The 21,583-nt window shown below is 38.0% G+C and overlaps 1 protein-coding gene across 1 annotated transcript in view; it reads right to left on the bottom strand.

The window, feature by feature from the left end:
- Positions 1–21,583, bottom strand: part of clstn2a (calsyntenin 2a) — a 152,011-nt gene that overhangs the window by 35,314 nt on the left and 95,114 nt on the right. The window contains exons 3-6 of the mRNA XM_085253705.1: positions 8,814–9,009; positions 6,650–6,761; positions 6,402–6,498; positions 1,301–1,450 (exon numbers count right to left, since the gene is read on the bottom strand). Coding sequence (XP_085109831.1) covers positions 1,301–1,450; positions 6,402–6,498; positions 6,650–6,761; positions 8,814–9,009 — 555 coding nt within the window. The remainder of the gene's footprint in view (positions 1–1,300; positions 1,451–6,401; positions 6,499–6,649; positions 6,762–8,813; positions 9,010–21,583) is intronic.

Here is a 21,583-nt window from a genome sequence, read left to right as displayed (position 1 = left end):
GATCATAAAACGTTACACTAAAGTAACTTAAACTGTTAAACTGTAGCCAAAGCAGTTCCTTGGTCAAAATGAATCATACGGGACTCAAACTAAAGATCTTCAGCCGTCTGTACTGTAATCTCTTAATCTAGATCACTTTCATTTAGTTATGTTTACAGTACTTAGCGACCTGCTGGCTTCTTTTGCCATCTTTGCAAGATATAAAGAAGCTACTCAGCTTCCCTGTGATGCCCCCCTGATGTTCATACCTGCAGTCTTCACGGCTTGAAAAACTTCGTAAACCACCTCTGCAATTTTTTGTTTGTATTTTTTATTTAAATACCACATTTTTCTCAAGATATACAAAGACAACTTGTGTCCTTGGCTTCAGATTTAAGACAATGGTCATGAACTCTGTGTCTCTTGTTTGCTGTCATTGCTGCACTGTCAGTAACACAAGCTTAAAATGTCCTAAAAATAGTTCAGAAAATAATAAGCCCCCCACAGGATTTTCTGTGTACTTAGAAATTGGCAAAGAGCAGGCTGGTTCATGGATAAATAATAGCTGCTTTGGCTTACTTTATCTTTCAGCTTTGCAAAACCTTTGTGAATATGATGGGGATCAATTTAAGCTCCTGATGGGTTAGATGTTAGATATGGTCGTGGTAGATATAAAAACAACACAACCAACGCGGGCTAAAGAAACACATTCTTTCAGACAGAACCACAGCTACCTGGTACATTTTGAGGTTTCCTACCATCAGCTACACAGTAAGCTGTATACTGGTCAGATTAAAGCTGTAAGAATACCCATCACCTCTCTCCCTCACTGTAACTTTGTTTCTTCCTTTCCTCCCTCGAGTTTTCCTCCTTCCTCTTCCCCATCTCCCCTCTCTCTTCTTATCTTTCTCTGTCTTCCTCTTTCATTCCTGTGTGAACTTGACTCCTGAGATGCTGTCAGTGTTGACAGGTGAAGCAGCAGGGGAGACAGGCTGACTCGAATGCCAAGCTGCTGCCATGTTAAAGGAGGAAGAAAAAACCCACAATCTAGTCAACTTCCCCTTCGGAGGTTTTTTGTCAGGTCTCTGATTTCCTCGAGAGATGCTGTTTCTAAAATAAGAGAATTCCCCTGAGGGAAAGGATATGCCAAAAAAACAGAAAATTCACTGAATTGCCTCCATCAATTTTGAGGCCACTGCTAACATTTAGGAAAAGTGTAAGCATATTTTATCCAAATACAGATGCAAGTCAGTTTTGTCCATTACTGGCAGGTAAATTAAGGTAGCATGCAAATACTTAAGGGACTATTTCTTCATCTAACCTTGCCATCCAGGTTTGCAGACAGGCTTTACTTCAATATGCACCACCACATCCTCCTTCGCCCTCTTCTGACCGCAGTCAAAGGCCGTCACCATAATCTTGTAGCTCTGCTGTTTGTCAGAACTCAGCCGCTCTGTGTTTCTGATGTTACCTGCGGAAAACAAAAACACAATGGAAATATAATTAGGATTTTTCACCAGCGGAGAAAAAAAGCTGTTGTGTTGTTGTATTTGGCAATAACAAAGCAAGCAGCGCTTCCCACTGAGCAATAATTGGAAACGACTTGGCATTAAAGAAACTGCTCTTTGTACTTATTGAAGCCTTTTACTGAAAACTCAAGGTCCAGTAACCTTGTATTACATTTGAATATTAAAACCTCTCTGTAAACAGTAAATGTAAAACCACACTGATGGATTATCTTCACCTGTCACCAGGGTAACGCTTTGAGAAGAGGAGATGCCACGAGCCTGTACATTTTCAATAAGAGGCCTTGGGTGACTCACTGCCAGCTAATTGTAAAAGATAATTATTAGCATTTCACATTTTTCCTCTGATGTTCTCTGTTAAAGTTCATGCTGGTAATGTACCTTTCTGACATAATGCTGTCCTTAAGCTTTTTGAATGTTTCTGTTTTATGATGGTTTTTTGACAGCTTGTGACAGCTTGATGCGTACATATTTACTGATTTGGGAAACTTGGTTTGGATTTGGAGAGATTATTGTAACATTGGCATTAAGGACTGTGTTTTCAGACCCCAGAAGACAACTGAAACTATTTTTGTGCTGCATCTGGAGGCTTAGCTGCTGGCAGAGAAGAAAATCAGTTCAGAGAACAGAAAGAAAGAAAAAAAAGAGAAATGTCAGAGGAAGAAAGGCAAGGAGGTCAGAATCAGACAGTTTTTACCAAAAACTCCAACAGTGAGCGTTTGAGCTGCTGCTGGTGTGAACAGTAAAGCACAATTTCCCATCTCTGTTTATTAGCAGAGAACCTTTCTCCAGGTGGCTGATTTATAATTTTTTAACCACTTTATCAGTTAGTTTAGTTTAGCAGTTTGGTAATAGTTTTGTTTAACAAAATGAAATAAAATGAGTGTAATGACTCTGCATCAATGTGACCTAAAGCAACAATCTTCATATTTTGTTTTTTAAAGAGAAGCCAAATAAGCAAATTAAACATAATTTTTTAATTTACTTTTTGACCTAATATGAAGAGGAGCCAGGAGAGTTAAGAAAGTTAGTTAAACATTAAAAAGGTTAAAAATGAAGACATTTAGAGAAAAAAATCGTTTTATTTAAATATGTCATATAAATACAATATCTAATGAGTCGTCATATTATTAATACTTTGATATTTTGTCCTGCACTGATTTTGAGTACTATGATGCTTTTTAAAATACAGTAACAATAGGCTGGAATATCCCTTTAAGGTTTGCATTACTTTGAAAGGGCTGATAACACAGTTTGACAGGCATGAAATAAATAGATAGATGATTAGATGACAGATGATTTCTAAAGCGCTATCGGCTGAAATACTGACATATCTCAGACACTGAACAAGTGAAGGAGAAAGTAAGACATGGCAGGCCTTAAAAAAAATCTAAAGCAGATGGAAAGACGTGGGGGGAAAGCAACAGGTTCATTCCTCAGTTTGACAATGTTAGGAAATAATAAAGGTGGTCATACAAAATGTTGACTTTCAAGCTTGTTAGAACTGTTGTCTTATATTCTGTATTTGCACATATGCTTGCACATGTTGCAAAACTCCCTGCGTCTTTTCCCATTTATCCAGTAAAATATAAAGCAATGCTCAGTATTATATATGAGAATAAATTATCCACTGGTCATTCTAAATTGCTAGTATGTCTGCACAGATCTAAGCAATATTATAGTAAATTATGTCAGTGTCAGCAGTCAAAAAGAATATGAAGCAAAACTTTCTAATTTTATTTATCAATACCTAAAAAAATATTTCCTTACAGATGATTTTGAATTCATTTAAAGAAGGATGAATGAGTACAAATAGTAGTATCTGTAATCACAAAACAGGATGTTCTTTTCTAAAGAGCTGCTGCAACATCTTACCCCATGTAACATTGGCTTGAAGCCCATTTATTTATACCAGTCTAAACAATGGTGCTTTGGGTTCAATCATTTTTAATTCTAAATTTACTGTCTAATTTTAAGATTACAGTTTACGCCACATCCATTAGCAGAACTACATGCTGCAGCCCATTTACGCTTTATCTTGTCTTGCACTTCTCTCAGTTCACAAAATTAGTATTTCTCTATAAAGAAAGTCTAACTAATATGTTTCTTCCGAACAATAATATTGTGCCTGTAAGGGCTTTAAATTGAATGAGCCAGACAACGGTAAAAGACTGAGAGAAAAAGACCAGGAGGTTGAACTCAAAAAGTAATAAGACAAAATATTAAATACGAACCTAAGAGAGGGAGATACAGTAAAGAAAGCAGTGTATGTGTGTGTTTGGATTACACAGATCAGTGTGGATGTGCAGGCTCAGAGAGACAGTAGTGCAAATCCCAAAGCTGAAATTTTATATAGGCTGATAAGCTCAGAATAGCAATTAATCAAAAATAAAATACACTCCTCCAGTCAAGTAGGACTGGCGTAAAGCCACAAAGGAACACGGGAAAACTCAAAACAATTTAAGAGGAAGGCAGCTATCTGTCAAGTAACTTTTGAGCTATGAACCAATAAAAAGCTACCTCATGGATTACAGTATTATTCCAATAAAAAGGAATATTTCACAGTTGTCTGTTTTTCCCTTTTCAAGATGTATTTTATTTTTGCATTAACTTTAATCTGCTGAGCAGACAGCGTTACTTTAAAATCATCCTCGATATTATGCCTTTACACAAAGTTGTTCTCCATGGCCCGTTCCATTATTCATTTTAAAGTCTTCGGAGCATTCTCGGGCTGTCTCATGTTCGTCTTTGGCAAATTTCAGCTGGCTGAGATCACAGTATTACATGTATGGCTGAGGAATAGTTTTCTTCTTTTGAAGACATTGGGCATTCTGTTTGTGTTCAAGTGGGACAAGAACCTCACAGCCGTTAAAGTTAGAGTAACTGTATTGGAAATGTAAAAAATTTCTCATATGATAAAAATTAAAAATGATTTTTACCAACAAAATAAGAGATTGCGCTACAAATACAGTAAGGTGTAAGGTGGAGAGCCACTACTATATCAAAATACACTATATTTTGTTATTCTCCAGGCAAAATGCTTTTGTGCTCTAAATATATGACATCTAAAGTAAATTAACAAGTGCTATTAGACTAAATTAAATTGACTATTACCATAAAATGAGTGTTTAACAGTCTTTAAAAAAAAAAAAAAAAGAGTTAAAGTAGTTTAAAAAGAAGTTAAACAGCAAACTATCGTAACTGCTTAGCCAATAAGATTGTGGTGTCAAGAGACAAGGAAGGTGTAGATGAAGATGTTGTCAATACAAACTTGTGTAGCGTGTCTACAGTCATTTGTTTCAAGTATATTTCCAAGAAAACACAACAAAAGCCATTCCAATATATAAAAGTGAAGAAAAACACATTATCCAATTAAAGAACAATTTCTCCACTTCCCAGAGCTGGAAGGATTGAAATACACAATTCTATCAAGTGACTGTTAGTTTGTGTTTAAAGCAAATAGGTCTTCCTCCTTAACTGTAATGCAATGAGTAGAAGATGTAACACACGCACTGGATAACAAGAAATACACTGTGTGACCTCAAAAAGCTTTAGAGCACAAAATACTTATGCAAGAACTGGAATGAGACAATCAGCTTATGTTTATATTGTTACCTAGATGAATGATATCAGTATAGATGTATAAATAATGCTGACTATGATTTAGTGACGGTTACTTGTGAGGTTCCACAGGGTTCTGTGCTGGGCCCTATGCTGTTTATACTGTACATAGATGACATATGTAGCATGTCGAAATTGTTAATATTTGCTTTATTTGCTAATGACACAAATTTATATTGCACTGGGGAAAGGTTTGGAACAGCTTTTGAATATAGTAAAAGTGAATTAAACATTCATAAACATCTGAAAGAATTTCACAAGAGTGGCTCACACTACATTTTTGAGTGTGGTAATTCACTTTAAATTATGTCGACAGGCTCACACAAACAATTCCCAAATGTTCAACATAAAAGCCTTAAAAACTAATATTATATAACATTAACAATATCTTTAAAAGTTATATATACACATACTCTGTTGTTCCTTGAAAGTTTCACAATTACCTATTGTGTGAAGGTATGGGGAAACATCACATCACATCAATTCAGTTTATTTGCTACAGAAGAAATGGTAAATGGTAAATGGCCTGTATTTATATAGCGCTTTACTAGTCCCTAAGGACCCCAAAGCGCTTTACATATCCAGTCATCCACCCATTCACACACACATTCACACACTAAATGAAAGCTAAATGAATTATAAATAGATCAGATTATTATAAACCAACCAAAAGACTGTTTATTAAATTGCATGCTTTAATATTTTATGACTTAGTTGATCTCTGCACTGCACTGATAATGTACAAAGCACAAAATAATCTCTTTCCAGGACGTATTCAGAGGCTGTTTCAAAGGTATGTTTAAAAAAGCAAGGTCAAGATCAATATTTTAAAAAAAGATGTATATCTGTAAAAAGCGTTGAGTGATTGTGATAGGGAATTAAAAATCTGTGTGTTTAAAACTCAGGTCATAAACACATATAACAGTGAGGTATGATTATCACTGTTTATGAAATATTAGTCTTTCTACTTGTTTAATGCTTTTTCTTGATTTATTATGTTCTTTGGGATGTTTCTGGTGATATTTACTGCAGCTAGAAAACAGCAGGTGTGAGTACCTAAAGCTTCAGCCTGAACCTATTCGGTCAATTCTTTATGTTCTTACCATTTAATTAAATCCTTTATCATCAAAACATTTTTTTTTTTATCATTTTTTGTTTTTGACTTAAAAGAAATGTTAATAATGACCAATTTTTATTTTTATTTTTTATGTGATTGCTCCTAATCATATCACTTTCCAGCCAGACAATAAGCCACGCATGTACAAAAACACTTACCATTGCGGTCTATGGCAAATGGCGTCCCGGCAGTCACAATTTCATAGTTGCAGATCTGGCTGTACTGTGGTGAACAGTCCTGGTCCCAGGCTTCCACCTTTAACAACCAACATACACTTTAATCCAACACAAACACAACTAATAACATTGTTGCTGTGTACGCTTCTTGTGGCATTGTTAGACCATATTCATTTATCTGACATACTGATTTTAACAATAAAGCAATGATAAAAACAGAAAACTGATACCTGCAAAATGCTGTCATAGATCTTTCCTTCTGTTATTGATGCCTTGTACAGAGACTCCCGAAAGATTGGGGAGAACTCATTGACATCATCCACCTGGATGTGAACTACAGCTCTGGATGTAAGAAAAAGTAGAAGACAGAAGATGCTGGTATGAGGGATTACACACTAGGTAAAATATGTAATTAATGTGGAGCTGAAATGGGTAAATAGGAAGACTAAGGCTAGGGAAAAAGCACAGATTCATCCCCTGAATGTTTTGCAAAGCTGGGTTGTTGTTGTTTAAGCTTCAAATTTTTCTCGCACCTGCTTTTCCTCTCCCTACATTCAACTCTGAATTCACAATATCATCAGCTGGAAGGTTAACGCAGCTCTCAGATAACATTTGTGCACTAAAGTATATAAATGAAGCAATAACGCAGATGTATCATGAAGTTTTCTTCACCGGTGACCTTTGCTGCCAGCAACTCCCACCGTATCTGAGCAAGCACATCTGGCTAATTAATGACATTAGCTTAATGAGGCCTATTTAGAATGTCACGCCATGATAATGTGACACACACAGACACACACAGGGTACAGTCTGTGTCATTCATCTCCCACTAAAGAAATTCATCACAGATCCCTGAGCTGATAAATTTCTCTGCATTTCTCGCTCTTCTCCCATAAGCGGTGTCTTATTTTAGCTGCTTGGTGCTTCTGACTGGAGAACCAGAGGGTTTGATTTGCTGCTGTCCATGCCAGTCTGCCTGTCTGTCAATCTAATTCACATAGCACCGCTACACAGTTTACAGACAGACATTATATTGACAAAGCATTAGGAGGACATATCTTCAGACATATCTGCAACAGCTGTGACTGCTAGAGTATAAAGGACTGAGAGACAATAACAACAGAAGAAAGGAACTAGGAGAAGAAAGACTCAATCTCATTATCACAGTTATTCTTTTTTGTAACTCGCAGTGTAATTTATGAAGGAATTTATAAACAAAGCTAAACCTACATTCAAATGAATGCAAAGCCACAGACATTGCATAAACACAGTACTGTGGCAAAGTACTGAGTCACCCCTCATTTTATTTTAAATATTTCGTTTCCAAGGAGCCAGACTTGCTCGCAACATTTAAAAGTGGTCTTAAGTTTTTCAAAGTTTCTCGACATACTTTGGCTACTTTTTTACAGTTATCAGTCCAGACCTTTTTTTGGTCCATTTTTAGAGGAATGTAAATTTTAAACTGTATAAATGATTTTAAAATTTCTTTAGTTGAATCTATAAAAAATGACACAGGCATAAAATATTATTTTTTGCACTAGCAAGGTCATTCCCAAAGAGCTATAAGCAATAAGCAGTCTGGAAAGCATCTGATTGTCAACGGCTTCATTTTTTAACATGACAACGATCCCAGACACTCTGAACAGAACAAAAGGCAGCCAACATCCAAGGAAGAGCTTTGACTGTCCTTCAAGAAGCCTGGAGAATTATTACTAAAAGTTATTTTAAGAAATTGCAAGAAGGTTTCCCTAAGAGAGTTCATGCTGCGTCGAAAGATGGTTACCAAATACTGACTTTCAAACTTATTAAGTTTGTACAAACTCTGTTTTTAGTCCTATATGCACTTATTTCCCATTACTACCACCATTGTTATCATTATTGTTATTATTATTATTGTTACCACCTAAGAAATATAAAGAAATCAGGGGTGGCTCAAAACATTTGCACAGTTTGCATTTATGACAACGACTTTGCTGGAGATGTTTTTCTGTTTTTTAAACACTGGCATTGTTTTGTTGTGTTTGCTTCCCAGAAATTAATGTGACTCACTTGAGCAGCTGCCTTTGTAACTCTGACATGTATATTTTGAAGATGAAGTCTATTATTTGTAAGACGTTGTTTTGTCCACCCCCTATAAATCAGCTATAGTTGCAGCTACACAAATGAGTCACACTGAGATAAATAATAACAGGCAGCGCCGTATGTGACAGTTTTAATACTACATTTTCATAAGAGAGTTTTCAGAAAATATACAGAATTTCACAAAAGCACAAATAAACAAGACACTTCCTGAAATGTTTGGCGCACTATAAAAAAGAATCTTTAACATAATGACGTTTTATTGATTAAAGCTAAATCGAATGCAGACACATGAACAGTCGCAGCTTGTCTTACTTGTGGGATTTCTTCCAGTTTGCACCACTTGGGCCGGCCCCACAGTCATAGGCCTGGATAATAAAGGTGTACTCTTTCTGGCTCTCACAGTCCACAGGGCTACTGGCTCTCAGCACTCCTTCTCCTGATGTGCGATTCAACACCACGGCCTCAAATGGAGCATCATCGCCATTGATCTTAAAGGCACAAATCTCCCCTAAGAGGAACAGAAATGAGGAAATGTTACATTTAAAAGGATTACACAGTCAGAAGTAGTGAGTATTTGTTTTGTTTTTGTTTTTTGAAGTGCAAAGACACTGATTTTTAGATAGTTTCGAGTAGGAGCTAGGTGGCTAATAAAAACCTTCTTTTTGATCTTTCTTTTTAAAAAATAGACACAAAGATGAAGAAGACAAAGGCAACACAGAGTCAACATCTGCGCAGCATGTGGTTCATCAGTGGACAGACACTGATGGGTACTTAACATGAAAGCAGTCAGCACAACTATCAGACCTACAAGCAATTTAAGTCCACATTATGTGAATAAACAACAACAAAAAAAGAAAGCTTTGGGAAATATTTCTTCTCTCCTCATTCATTTAATTTTCTTTCATGACACTGTTGGTAAAAATCTTATTATTTTGCTTTGTTTGTTTGTTTTTTTCCCTCCCAGCCATTTTCTCAAACACAGCAGTAGCCACCCAACAGCTCAGATAGTTAAAGATGAATCAAACTGCGGGTAATGAAGCAAAACTAACAATAGACACTGCTGGCATTTTTCTTTACAGATTGGCTATCACTTCACATTTCAGTCCATTTTTGGACACAGGAATCTTTGTCAGCATGAGCAGCTCACAAAATCACACTGCGGAGCTCCCGGGGTGTAGTTAAGAGAAAAAATAATTTCTGATTTGTGTCGAGCTGCGCCACCTCAACAAAGGAGTGAATTTGTCCTGTCTGCAAAGTGTTTACACCACACTCTGGCAGTGTATTGTGTTGTGTGTTTGTGACTCTAGACTCGTCTGCGGCATTCATCCCCCGGCACAAGTGTTCATTTCAGGGATTTGGGAAATCTTTTTTGCAGAGGCAATGAAAAGCTGGTGTGCTCTGACCCTGTGCTGGCTGATATCTCAGAACAGAGCGGGACATAGAGGAAATGCCACTAACAAACACAAAGACAAAGCTCCCTGTCATCGCTGGCTTCTCTCCACTTTAGCTCCTCTCCACTCTCATGCACACAGATCCTTTTAACCTGATTCAACTTTGCAAATCTGCTTTAGGGTGAAGCCAAACATAGTTCTCTTCAAAGTTTGATCCCTTATGAATTTTCAAGATGCCCAGCCCCTGAATTGTCCTCCTTTTAAATTTTGTAGAAATGACAAGTTTCTCAATATCACAGTGGGACACAATTTGCATTTGTAGAAAGACAATATTTGAAAAAGGGAAATAAGCATGCCGGTACATGCACAGACAGGCCTATAGTCTCAGATATGCCCAGATAGGGTGATTTTAATACAGTGCTGACTTAGTGGTAGAAGAAGGAAAAGGTACTTCCACTTAACAGCTTGGAGGTTGGATAGAAATACATTTTTCGCTCCATCTGTTTTGACCAATGCGTTTTTTTGGATTACATTTTAAATGAGAACCAAACAGAGCTTTATAACGAAGCAAGGAAAGAACGAGAGCGCGAGATCGAGGGAAGAGGAGGAATAAGATGTGTCAATGTATATGTTAATGATAATAACAGAGATTTCAAGCAGATTCCTACTTTCTCTGCAAGTACTTTGCGCACACACACACACACACACCCATCCATGCAAGCCTAATAATGTGCATGCATATATAGATTTTCTTTCCCGCCACTTAGTTTGTTCCTCATCAGCAGAGGGAATGCTATAATTTCAACCTTCTGCCGTGCATGGATGAAATGAAGCCCAATCTTTTGGCGTGCACACCATGAGCGAAAAAGGGTCGGTTTTCAAAGTAAATATCCAAATGCATAGATTTTTGCTTCAGGGAGCTGGCCCGTCGCCACGGAAGAGAGGAAAATTCAAGAGTCAGCAAAAAATGGCTCGATAATAACAATCATCTAAAATAGATGGTACTCCACTGCATGCTTCAGTGGCATAAACTGCATCGACACAAAATGTCAAGCTGTCGGGGAACATGTATTTCTTGGGATGTTAAATTGCCAAAATAATGGAAAGGGACAGTAAGGATACATTTAATGAGAAAATGATTCCCTGCAAGCTAACACGTTGTCACAAGGAGCCAAAACAAATTTGCGCATTCCCGCTGCAAATTGCATGACTTGACAGAGCATTTCATTTCTTTTAACTTTCATTTCTATATTTTGGACTGCTCACACTTTCTGTTCAATCTTTATTTTAACCACATCAAACGCAGCTTGTTTAAAAGAAGAATTTAACTTTAGGTCCAAATGGCTAAATCAGCTCTTTCTGCTCCTCCTCCCAGATAGCCATCACTGTATCATCTCAATGGCCCATCATAAAACTTGCTTGACCTAAAAAGTTTTTCCAGAATGTATTTTTGAATCTTTTTGAATGTCTTATAGTCTCTACTTCCTCCACTTCATGTACTGAGTTTGCAAAAGTTTCTAAATTGAATTTGTGCACTAAATGTTTTGCAGTTAAGTCTGTTTGTTGCATAGTTTTCTGATTATCACTTGTAAAGTGATAATGTGATAGTCTATATGATAACTAAACACTGCTAAACAAAGTTCCTCTGTGTATGTGTGTGTGTGTGTGTGCCACAGATATAGACTTACCGAGAAACTTTGTGTATTTGTTTGAGCCTTTATTCATAAGAAAAGTTGAGAGAGATAGCAGGGGAATCAGATATAACAAATGGTTCAACTGACTGAGATTCGTTTACAGACTGTTGTGTTGTCGGCTGCTCCCTTTAGGGGTCACCACAGTAGATCATCTGCCTCCACTTCACTCTATCCCTAGCATCCTCCTCTGTCACATTAACCCTCGGCCCCTGCATCATTCCCTACATCTATGAATCTCCTCTGAGGTCTTCCTCTTTGCCTACAGCCTGGACTCTGCATCCTTTGTGCAGTATATCCACTATCCCTCCTCTGCACATGTCCAAACCATCTCACCCATGCCTCTCTAGCTTTTTCTCCAAACCGCTCAACCTGAGCTCTCCCTCTGATGTGCTCATTACTAATCTTGTCCCTTCTCGTCGCTGCTAATGAAAATCTTCATATCTTCAGCTCTGTCACCTCCAGTCTTTTTGTCAGTGCCACTATTTGCAAACCATACATCACAAAAGGTCTGTATTAAAAAACATGTTACACCACTCCTTAAAAACTAGGAATTAGAGACAGTGCCACTTAATAGAAAACAAAATCCAGATTAATGAAACAAGAACTCTTGAGCGCCTAAAAAGAAGGCAGCTGAACTTTGGATTATCCCCTAAAATATCTAGGTTTCTCCATCAGTTGTTTAACCCTCTCAGGCTTAAATTAAACTTTTTGTTGCTAATGCACAACCAAGTCCTGCAGTGGTACTTCTGAGTAAAAAAAACTCATAAAATATGTATGTGGGGTAATCAGGTTGTTAGTTTTTAACTGTTGCAAATCGGCAACGCCTGCCTCGAGAGGGTTAAGAATTGAAGATCTAAAACCTTTCTTCTTTGCCTTCTTTTCAACCACTCACCATGAACTGGATGATTGATAACCCACATGGATGTTAATGAAACGAGAACATTAGGTGCTATAAAAGCACTCACAGGTTTTACCGGACTCCTCTGTTATGACCCCGTGGCTCATAATGGCTCTGCTTAATTAAAACAGCACTGTGAAAATAACAGGGTTAGGGTTAGGGAGAAAAAAGCTTTTTGAAGTTTTTGTTTTTATTTTTTTTTAACGGTTTTTTAAAAGTCAGCAAACTTTTTTTAGTGTTTTTTTAAGAAATCAGATGTGATTGGTGACTGCATACATGCAGCTAAATGACAGTTCGTTTTGATACATTAATTAATTAACGGGGCTTCAAAACTTAAGCAACAGTGGAACAGTTGTAACATGTCAGATGTGAATGACTTACTACAGAAGTGACTGTTACTAAGTACTTTAAATACAATCAGGATCTACGAACACTGATGCTTAAACGTGAAATCTACAGCAAAACATTCAAGAAATGCAATTTAAATTTCTTTCTTCTCTTCCTTTTCATGTCATTTTTCATTTCAGAAAATAAATAATAGACAATAAACAAGTAAAAAACAACAATTACCCTTTATACATAAAGGGTTATCTAATCACAAAGTGACGATGTTATTTCATAATAACATTAATTTCAAGTAAATCAAATTTTGATGTATTTCTTACTGAACACATTTTTTAAGTAAAACATTTAAGTGTAATAAAAGTGCTGCATAACTTCAGATCATCTCTGGCATTATTCCCTAAAATTATCCCAGTAACAGAAATACAGTGTTTTTTTCATTATTTATTATCATAGGTTTTTGAAAAAGAAATACTCCTCTTAATTCATAATTGCTTGTTCTCAGCTGGAACAAATCCTGGACACCTGGAGGTAACTGATGGCTTTGTACTTAATACATAATCAGCATAATTTTAAATCTTTTAATTCAGCAAATTTCTACGTATTCAGCAGTTTGGTTTAGTGGCATCATAATAGTTTGTTCTGCACACTCTTCTGCTTTTTTTTTTGCAATACAATATTGAGTTGGTGATCGTTTTATATGCATTTCCATATACCTTCAAACCATAGGTCATAGGTTTCATCTGGAAGCTTGTAGAAAATTCCCATTCTGACACCCAAAGACAGCACGGAAACATTGGTCACCTCTGTTGAAAACATCTTTAGGTTCATAACGCAATGCACACAGGATTATGAAAAATTCAAGTAGTGACTTCTAAAGTACTGAAAGCCTTATATGAACCCACTTTCTCAGTCAAGCCTCAACAGAGAAACAGAAATTTCAATCATGTTAATTCCTATTCTTAATCAAATACTGTTGTGACTCCATCTGGTGTGTCTGTGCACATTTGTCTGACTCTGTGCAGAGCGGGAAACACAAAAGCTTTACTGTGACAGTGTGTGTGTGTGTGTATGTGTGGTAGGAAGCTGTAAGACCCTGATTAAAGAGGGTTTCTAAGCAGAGTATCAGGCGGTTTTAAGCCTCGATTCCTTCGCTCTCTTGCCTTCAGCACTGATCTCACGGTCACCCTTGCCCCTCAAGTTTAATTAATGGATGGATTACACTTTATCCCACTACTGGCCCACAGATAAACTCTAACACTACACTCAGTCAGACCGGTGTGTGTAACTGAGTAGTGTTACAGTCCTCACGCCTCCTTATGCACCCAATGTTCTGCAAATATTCTATGAATTAACAAACATGCTGCCCAATATGCACAGTGTGCGCCACAAAACACCCACTGAATAAAATCAGAAATCATTTTGAATGCTTTATTCAGTGTCAGATTTTAATGGGACTTGGTTTTTCCTTCGCTATGAGGGTTTTTTTTCTCATGCAGAAAGATAAGAGCTTGAGCTGTGTGCCTTTGGTCAGGTATCCGGTAGCAGTTTGCAAATAATAGAAATGCACTGAGAAAAGGGGATTTATGTTTAATTAGGAACTTCGTAGCCTGCAGTCTAGCAAGGTCACCGGATCCTTGGTAACTGGTTGGATTTTTACAACATTTGTGAATTTCATTGTAGTTATAAATTAGTTCATGAAGACAGAGCTTGCTCTGAATCACACATGGATGATTGTATAGTGACTGAGCAAACAATGTGCTATAAGTCTTCTGTCACCATAAGCTGTGAACTGTTTAAGATGTTCCAACTAGTTTGCCAGCTTCAGACTTAACAACTGTACTTTTAAGGACATTATTTTAACCACTAATGCTCCATCTGTACTCAGCAATTCAAAGCTATACAGTCTAATGCAGTCCAGTAAATACTAGATGAGACAGAGCTCTGTATCTACACACACACATTAGTTTTATTGGAAATACATATCGAAGAGATTCAATATAGATGCAGTAGTTGAACATTATAAAGAGCTCTCCTCTCCAGCTACTTTTATTTTACTGTTGTTGTTTTGAGAGAGTAGGGTTGGAAGAGCAAAATGCAAAAGAGAGAAAGAGGATGATGAAGGTTCATGGCCTTATAATAAGCCTTTCCCTGCTGGCATTAAGAGGATTGTCTCCGAAGGTTTCGGTGAAGACACAGAGAGGACACCGAGCACCTGACAGTGGATGGGAGGCGATGTTATCAATATTAGTAGTGGTTCTTTTGTCACTGCATTTTATAGAGATTTTTAGGTCCTCAGTTCAAGCTTTATTCCACTACTTCAGACTAAAAGACCACACTGCTAGAAGAAAGGCTTACTAATTAGAAAGTAACCAAGGCTTGTTAAGTAAGCTTAGTATTCGATTCACAAGCCTCCATTGGTTGGTATAGTGAATGAAAGCATCTCTTTACATATACTGCAAACAAGGACAATTGGGAAAATAAATCAAGAAGAGTTCTTACCTCTTTAAAACTGAGCTAAAATTACTTCTGAAATGTCTTCTAATGCAAACGCACCAGAATTGATTTTCTCATCTCACTCTCCTCCAGAAAATTCTGCAATAAATAGTCCCACTTTGAGGAGATAACAATCTCAATGCTATAAATTCTTTAGAGCCTGTTTGGCACGCTGAAATGCAGTAAAAAGCTCGGTATTCACACAATGTGCAGTTTGTCTCTGTGTATGGGTGAATCTATTTGCCACTTTAACTCCAAGTCAGTTAAAGAAAGACATGCAGGAGTAATTCATCAGTCTCCTTTAGATAGCCGGCCACTTCCTAATTGCATTTGGGAGATTGTCGCACCATCCACTTGACCTCAGGGTGACAAAGTAAAAGCTTACACAAATGGGACGCACACACGCAAATGCACAAGCACACACACATTTAGGTTATCTATTCACCCAGGACTGCTGATGCCTTAGACAACACAATATAGGAATGGGGAGAATTCATTATCAAAGACAATACACATTCATTCTGCTAGGGGCTTTGGAGGTCTGTGATGCAATTAGTGTTTATTGGAAACTGAAGTTGTGGGATTGGAATTCACCAGATGAACTGTTGCTGTCAGTGAAGATGCAGCTGTGACTTTAATGCTGAAGAGGAGAGCATTTTGGCCTAAGTGCCTAAAACCATTAACCGCTGAATGAGGCACAGTCTCAAACACCTGGATAACGGTGATAGAAAGATGATAGTTTGAGTACTATATGCTTCAGCCACGTGCTTTTACAGCAAACTTGTTCAGTAAAGATGGGTAGATAAAAAAAAAGTTGAATTACATCAATAGCATAAGAATAGAAGAGGTCAGAGAAGTGGATTAAAAAGTGAGGCAGAGCGGGCAGAGACCCTGTAGGGGAGATGGAGGCGGGAGGAAGTATACAGAGAAATACCAGTGTGTGAGATAACTAAAGCAGGTATAAATAACACTACCAACCTCTTGAGTATCTCATCATGGTTCTACTCCTCCTCCTCCTCGCCACCTTCTCCTCCCCATGCTTCATCTCCCTTCCGTTGCAGTAGCTTTCACAGCGGTAAGCAGTTATTTAGCTCTTAACATCAGCACTCAGATGCACCACTCAGCCTTGCCCTCCTTCACCCCTGACACACCTCACACACACTCATGTGTCTACACTCTCACTCACCCTCATCACCTCCTCCTCTGCACCTCAGTCAGCTGCTGTTTAATATAGGTCACCAGCTAACAATTTAATAGCTTCCTGCTCTTTCACTGATCACACACGCAGCAGCTTATATTTAAACACGCTCCTGGCCAGGATCATGCTGCTTTACAGTCATAATAATATATGACATTTTTTTAAGATCACTTATCAATTTCAGGGTTACAGGGGCATTGGAGTCTATCCCAGCTGTCACAGGGCATCCCTCTTCACGTTGTTTGTCTCTGGGTTGGAACACAAAAACAGTGCAACACCGATCAATTTAAACCATAAATCCATTCAGATTCTCTCTTTTTCTATCCTAACACTTTCAAAAGGCTCCAATTAAGCCTCACTAGACAGGTTTACAACTTAAAAAGCACTCATGTCAACTCTCAAGATTTTCTTTGAAAGCTTTGATAAATTAAACCTAAATTGTTGGTCAAAGGTAGAAAAGTGCATATTTTTATGTCAGCCAAATTTATTTTAGTTAAACAGATCTATTCTGAATTAGGACTGACAGAAACAACAGTTGCGCATCTACAGCTTTGCAAGCTTAAAGAGTTATGGATGAAATCTAGTCATGTGAAAAAAAATAAGGTTTGCATGTAGTACTGTTAAGACTTAAGTGCCACCTCCATCATTGTAGAAACACCTGTAGCAACAATGCTTTAATGAATTGTGTGAAACGATCAACCTCTCACATTGTTGTGAAGGAATTTTGGCCCACTGTTCTTCAGTCAATTGAGGTTTTCGGGCATTCATTAATGCAGAGCTCTCTTAAGGACAGACGGCATCACATCTTCCTGGCCGACTTAATCACCGAAAGGTGTCCAGGCAATGCGGCTATAAAACAAGCCCAAATCATCATCGCTCCATCGCCAAGTTTGAGAGTTGGTGTGAGGTTCTTGTGCTTGTTGGGCTTCTTCAAACATGGTGCTATCCATTATGGTCAAACAGCTCCACTTCGGTCTCATCTGTCGGACGTGCCTGACTTTAAGGTGAATTTGTTTGGACGTCCACTCCTGGGAGGACTGCGGCATTGTGCTAACACACACCTGACCAGTTCATCAAACTGTGAAAAATTCTGCTATTACAGCGGTGCTCACACTTGCTGACGATCAATTAATCAAGTGTAACGGATTAACAGCACCTGGCTGTGCTTACCCTCTTAATGGCTTTGGAAGCAATAAGGGTGTATTTGATTCTTCACAGGACTATGTAGGCATCACAAAACCTGCTGCAACTCACCCTGATGAGGCTATATCTGTACCAAAATTCACTGCTACCCATTCAATATTTGCTAAGACATTTCAAATGTCAGTAGTAGCAGAGACAGTGAGTCAGCCTCTGGCTGAATATGATGCATTAATTGACAGACAGAAACTCGACTGACCAACATCCGAATAGGCAGGTCCATGTTGCTATCGTATGTCAAATCATTCAAGCATTTTCTTCCCCTTATATTAGAAGCAGATAAAAGTAATATCTTCTTTTTCTGTTTTATAATTATAAAAGATTATTATAAATCTGCAGGAGACAGGAAACACTCTCATTAAAAAGAACCAATTCCCCGAAGCCTACCTGCTCTCCTATTAACCTTTTTGTACTGAACATCATCTGTTCATTATCTTTTCAACCAAATCACACCTCTTATGAGTGACGTTCAAATCACTGTGCTTCTGTTTCTTTGTGCATTTTTTGACACCCTTCTGCTGGGCTGCAGGCAGGCTAGTTGTGAGATAATTACAGATTTCCAGGTACAGCAGGGAGTTTCCATAAGCCTCTGAGCTGTAAATGTCACTGTGGCTCTGACTATGACCTCCGTCAGCTCAGCGGCACACTGAGAAGAGAAGGACATGGCTCAGTAGCTTAGACACACTGACACAGATGCTCTCACAAACCTCCTATCATGAACGGATTTCATGACTGTTAAATCACATTTTCATCATCTCTGTGACTCTGTGACACTAAAAGCATGTATCGGAAAAGTTTAATTACGTGCTCCATACAGTCACCCTCAGTATTCAAACAGCTGACTTTGTTCAATAAATGCATGTTTGACATAATTTATTTATTCAGAGGTCACATGCTACTCAGTGGCCAGGCCTATGTTAGATCTGTAACTATTAAAGCTAAAAGACAGAGAAATTTAGGAACAAGAATTCCTTCTGCTACTTGCCAACCTTTTCCAGTCTAAATGCTGGACACTTTGATTCACTTTGATCCCTGCTATTCATTGGACGTCAGTCTAGCTCAAGTTGAGGCAAGTTGTATAAAGAGCTTTGAGTGCTCAGAGTAAAGCACTATATAAGAACCAGAACATTGGTACACATGACACAAATCCATGGTACATGCAATAATTTGTGCTTGTCTGCTGCAGCTAATAATTAACTTTTCTCTGGCCTTTGTGCTATCATCTTTCTTAAATGTAAGACAAGTGCATAACTGTCAAAGCCAGTTTAAAAACTGAACTGATGTTGAGATCCAGGAACTCTCAAAATAAGGCCTGCTCTCTCACTAAAAAGATAAAGATGCACTGTAAAACCCCAGGCAGCCTGCGCTGTTATTTACAGAAGTTTAAGACTGGTGACTTCTCCAGGTTGTGCCCTGCCTTCACTATTTGGTTGAGGTAGGCTCCAGCCTCTAATCCTGAACTAGATGGATTCAATTCAATTCAATTCAATTTTATTTATATAGCGCCAAATCACAACAAAAGTCGCCTCAAGGCGCTTCATAGATACAGAGAAAAACCCAACAATCATATGACCCCCTATGAGCAAGCACTTTGGCGACAGTGGGAAGGAAAAACTCCCTTTTAACAGGAAGAAACCTCCGGCAGAACCAGGCTCAGGGAGGGGCGGGGCCATCTGCTGCGACCGGTTGGGGTGAGAGAAGGAAGACAGGATAAAAGACATGCTGTGGAATTCATTCATTTAAAGGCTCTTTCTACCACTGGCAGGTCCATTATTAACCATCCTTTGAATTGTGGTTTTTATCTTCACTACAAATAAAGGCTTATCTTTTTTACTAGATGTTTGTTTTGTTTTTTAAAACATTTTTGGGGGCATTTTTACATTTAGTGGATAGTGGAGTGGTAAAGATATACAGAAAAGTGGGGAGGGATGAAGGGAAAGAAACCCAGCAAAAGGTTGCAGGTCAGACTTAAACTCGTGTGGTCATCTGCAAAACCCACTGAGCTATCAGATAGCGTACACTTATGTTCTGTTTCCTGTTTACTATCCAAATGCCTGTAGAGCTGCTGAATCTGAACACAGTTTTACACAAACAGAAGGTTTTACTCGTCGGCTTTTGCAATCTGTGAACAGACTGCACCATGGAAAACAAAGCAGATAGATTTATCCATTTCATTTGTTTCTCTGTTTAATCTCCCCAGGCACTCTGTCTTCCTCCTATTTGGTGCGAACAGATACATAATCATTTTACACATTATGTTATAGATGTTTAACTATAGAACGCGTTAAAGCAAACATAACATCAATGAAATCTGACAGGTGCCAATTGAGATCCACAGGAGACCTTTTGCATGCTAATACACACTTATTAAAATGACATCACTGAACCATCAGTCAGGCGGGCCAGCAGGGGGGTCGCCTGTGGGGCGAGACTGCACGTAGCATTCATCAGGACGGTAAATTCAGAGAAAACATCTCAAGAGAAGGTAATGAGCAGTGTAGTTCTGATATGCTGCAGAGGTTAAGATAACCTAATCTGTCAACTTTCATTGATCTCTGCATGCTGCGCATGTTAGTCGTAAAAGACAGCAGGCAATAGCTCATGCATGCGCTGCTGTCATGTTTGATCATTTGGCAGTTCCTCAGCTGAAGTAAATGTAAAAGTGTCTTTTTGTTTTTAGAGAGAACAGCTCCATTCATTTATACAGCCATGAATCACAGTGTGAAACTGGAACAGCAGTAACAATAGATTTGAGTTTTTCATAACTGTCATATCTGTTTTGTCTATTGTGAATACTGTAACAGCATTTAATTAGCTAGACAGAAACACAATTTTCTTTTAAAGGAAAATATTGCATACGCACAAAGCACATAAACGCACATCCTGCTTGTGGAACAGAGTTTGATCGGTGGCGTGTTAAAAGAGTCAACATCCCAGTTGGTTTACTTTGTTCTCTGCGACTGTTGAATAAGTGTTTTTTACATAACATTTTAATCATGATGTAAAGCATTAGCATAGAAATACTATCAATTCCATATGATAGACTAGCATTTAATAGTTTAGTAGCTTGAACAGTTTGTTACTTTGTTATAGATAGACAGATAGATGTAGAAATAGAAGGATATAGATAGATATAGATACAGAGATATGACTTCCATCCATATTTTGCCGTTGAATGACCACCCACTAACACATTTAGTGATGTCTCACTAATTAGATTTTGTATGAAATTTCGTCCATTATGCCAAAATCATCATATATAACACCCAACGCGCACGCACTGCGAGTTGACAGATTCATCACCTCACAGCGACAGCCCCACTCGTGATAGTTAAATGACAAGAAAAGGTCAGCAAAAGGTCTTAGAAGGGCAGGAACGGGTTGATATTAGATTGTCTTCATCCTTTTGTGCCATGGGAGGAGGAGGAACCTCCTTATTCCCATCCGTCCTCTTTTTTCATTTTGGCTTTATCCTCCCTCTCACAATTAGCAGAGACAAAGAAATCCTCAGGGGTGTAACATTAGATAAAACCTGAGAATGAATACTAATAACCTTACTGGAAATGATAAATTAGTTCAGCAGCTGCTCAGCAGAGCTCCAGGTGGTTTTAACAGTATTAGCACATGAGGGTGCTCAGCTTTAGTTTTTCAGAGTACTTTTGGAGATATTAGTTTGCTGAAAGACTGCAACAACCTAAATCTTGCTGGAAGTGAGCTATCTTTATTTAATGTAAGTAAATGAGCATAAGCATCTCTGTTAAAAATAAAATGAAAACAAATCGGTGATTCGTGCGTTTATCTTTTCATTGAGATTTTCCTGAAAGTGTACACTTAAAGGGAAGCTGATCTGCATTTACCTTGAG

This window comes from Mchenga conophoros, linkage group LG18 (genome assembly GCF_057382185.1).
Source record: "Mchenga conophoros isolate Kocher_MC1m ecotype Shallow Benthic linkage group LG18, M_conophoros_male_GT1.1, whole genome shotgun sequence".
Classification (NCBI taxonomy): Eukaryota; Metazoa; Chordata; class Actinopteri; order Cichliformes; family Cichlidae; genus Mchenga; species Mchenga conophoros.
This window is presented reverse-complemented; position numbering and strand designations above follow the sequence as displayed.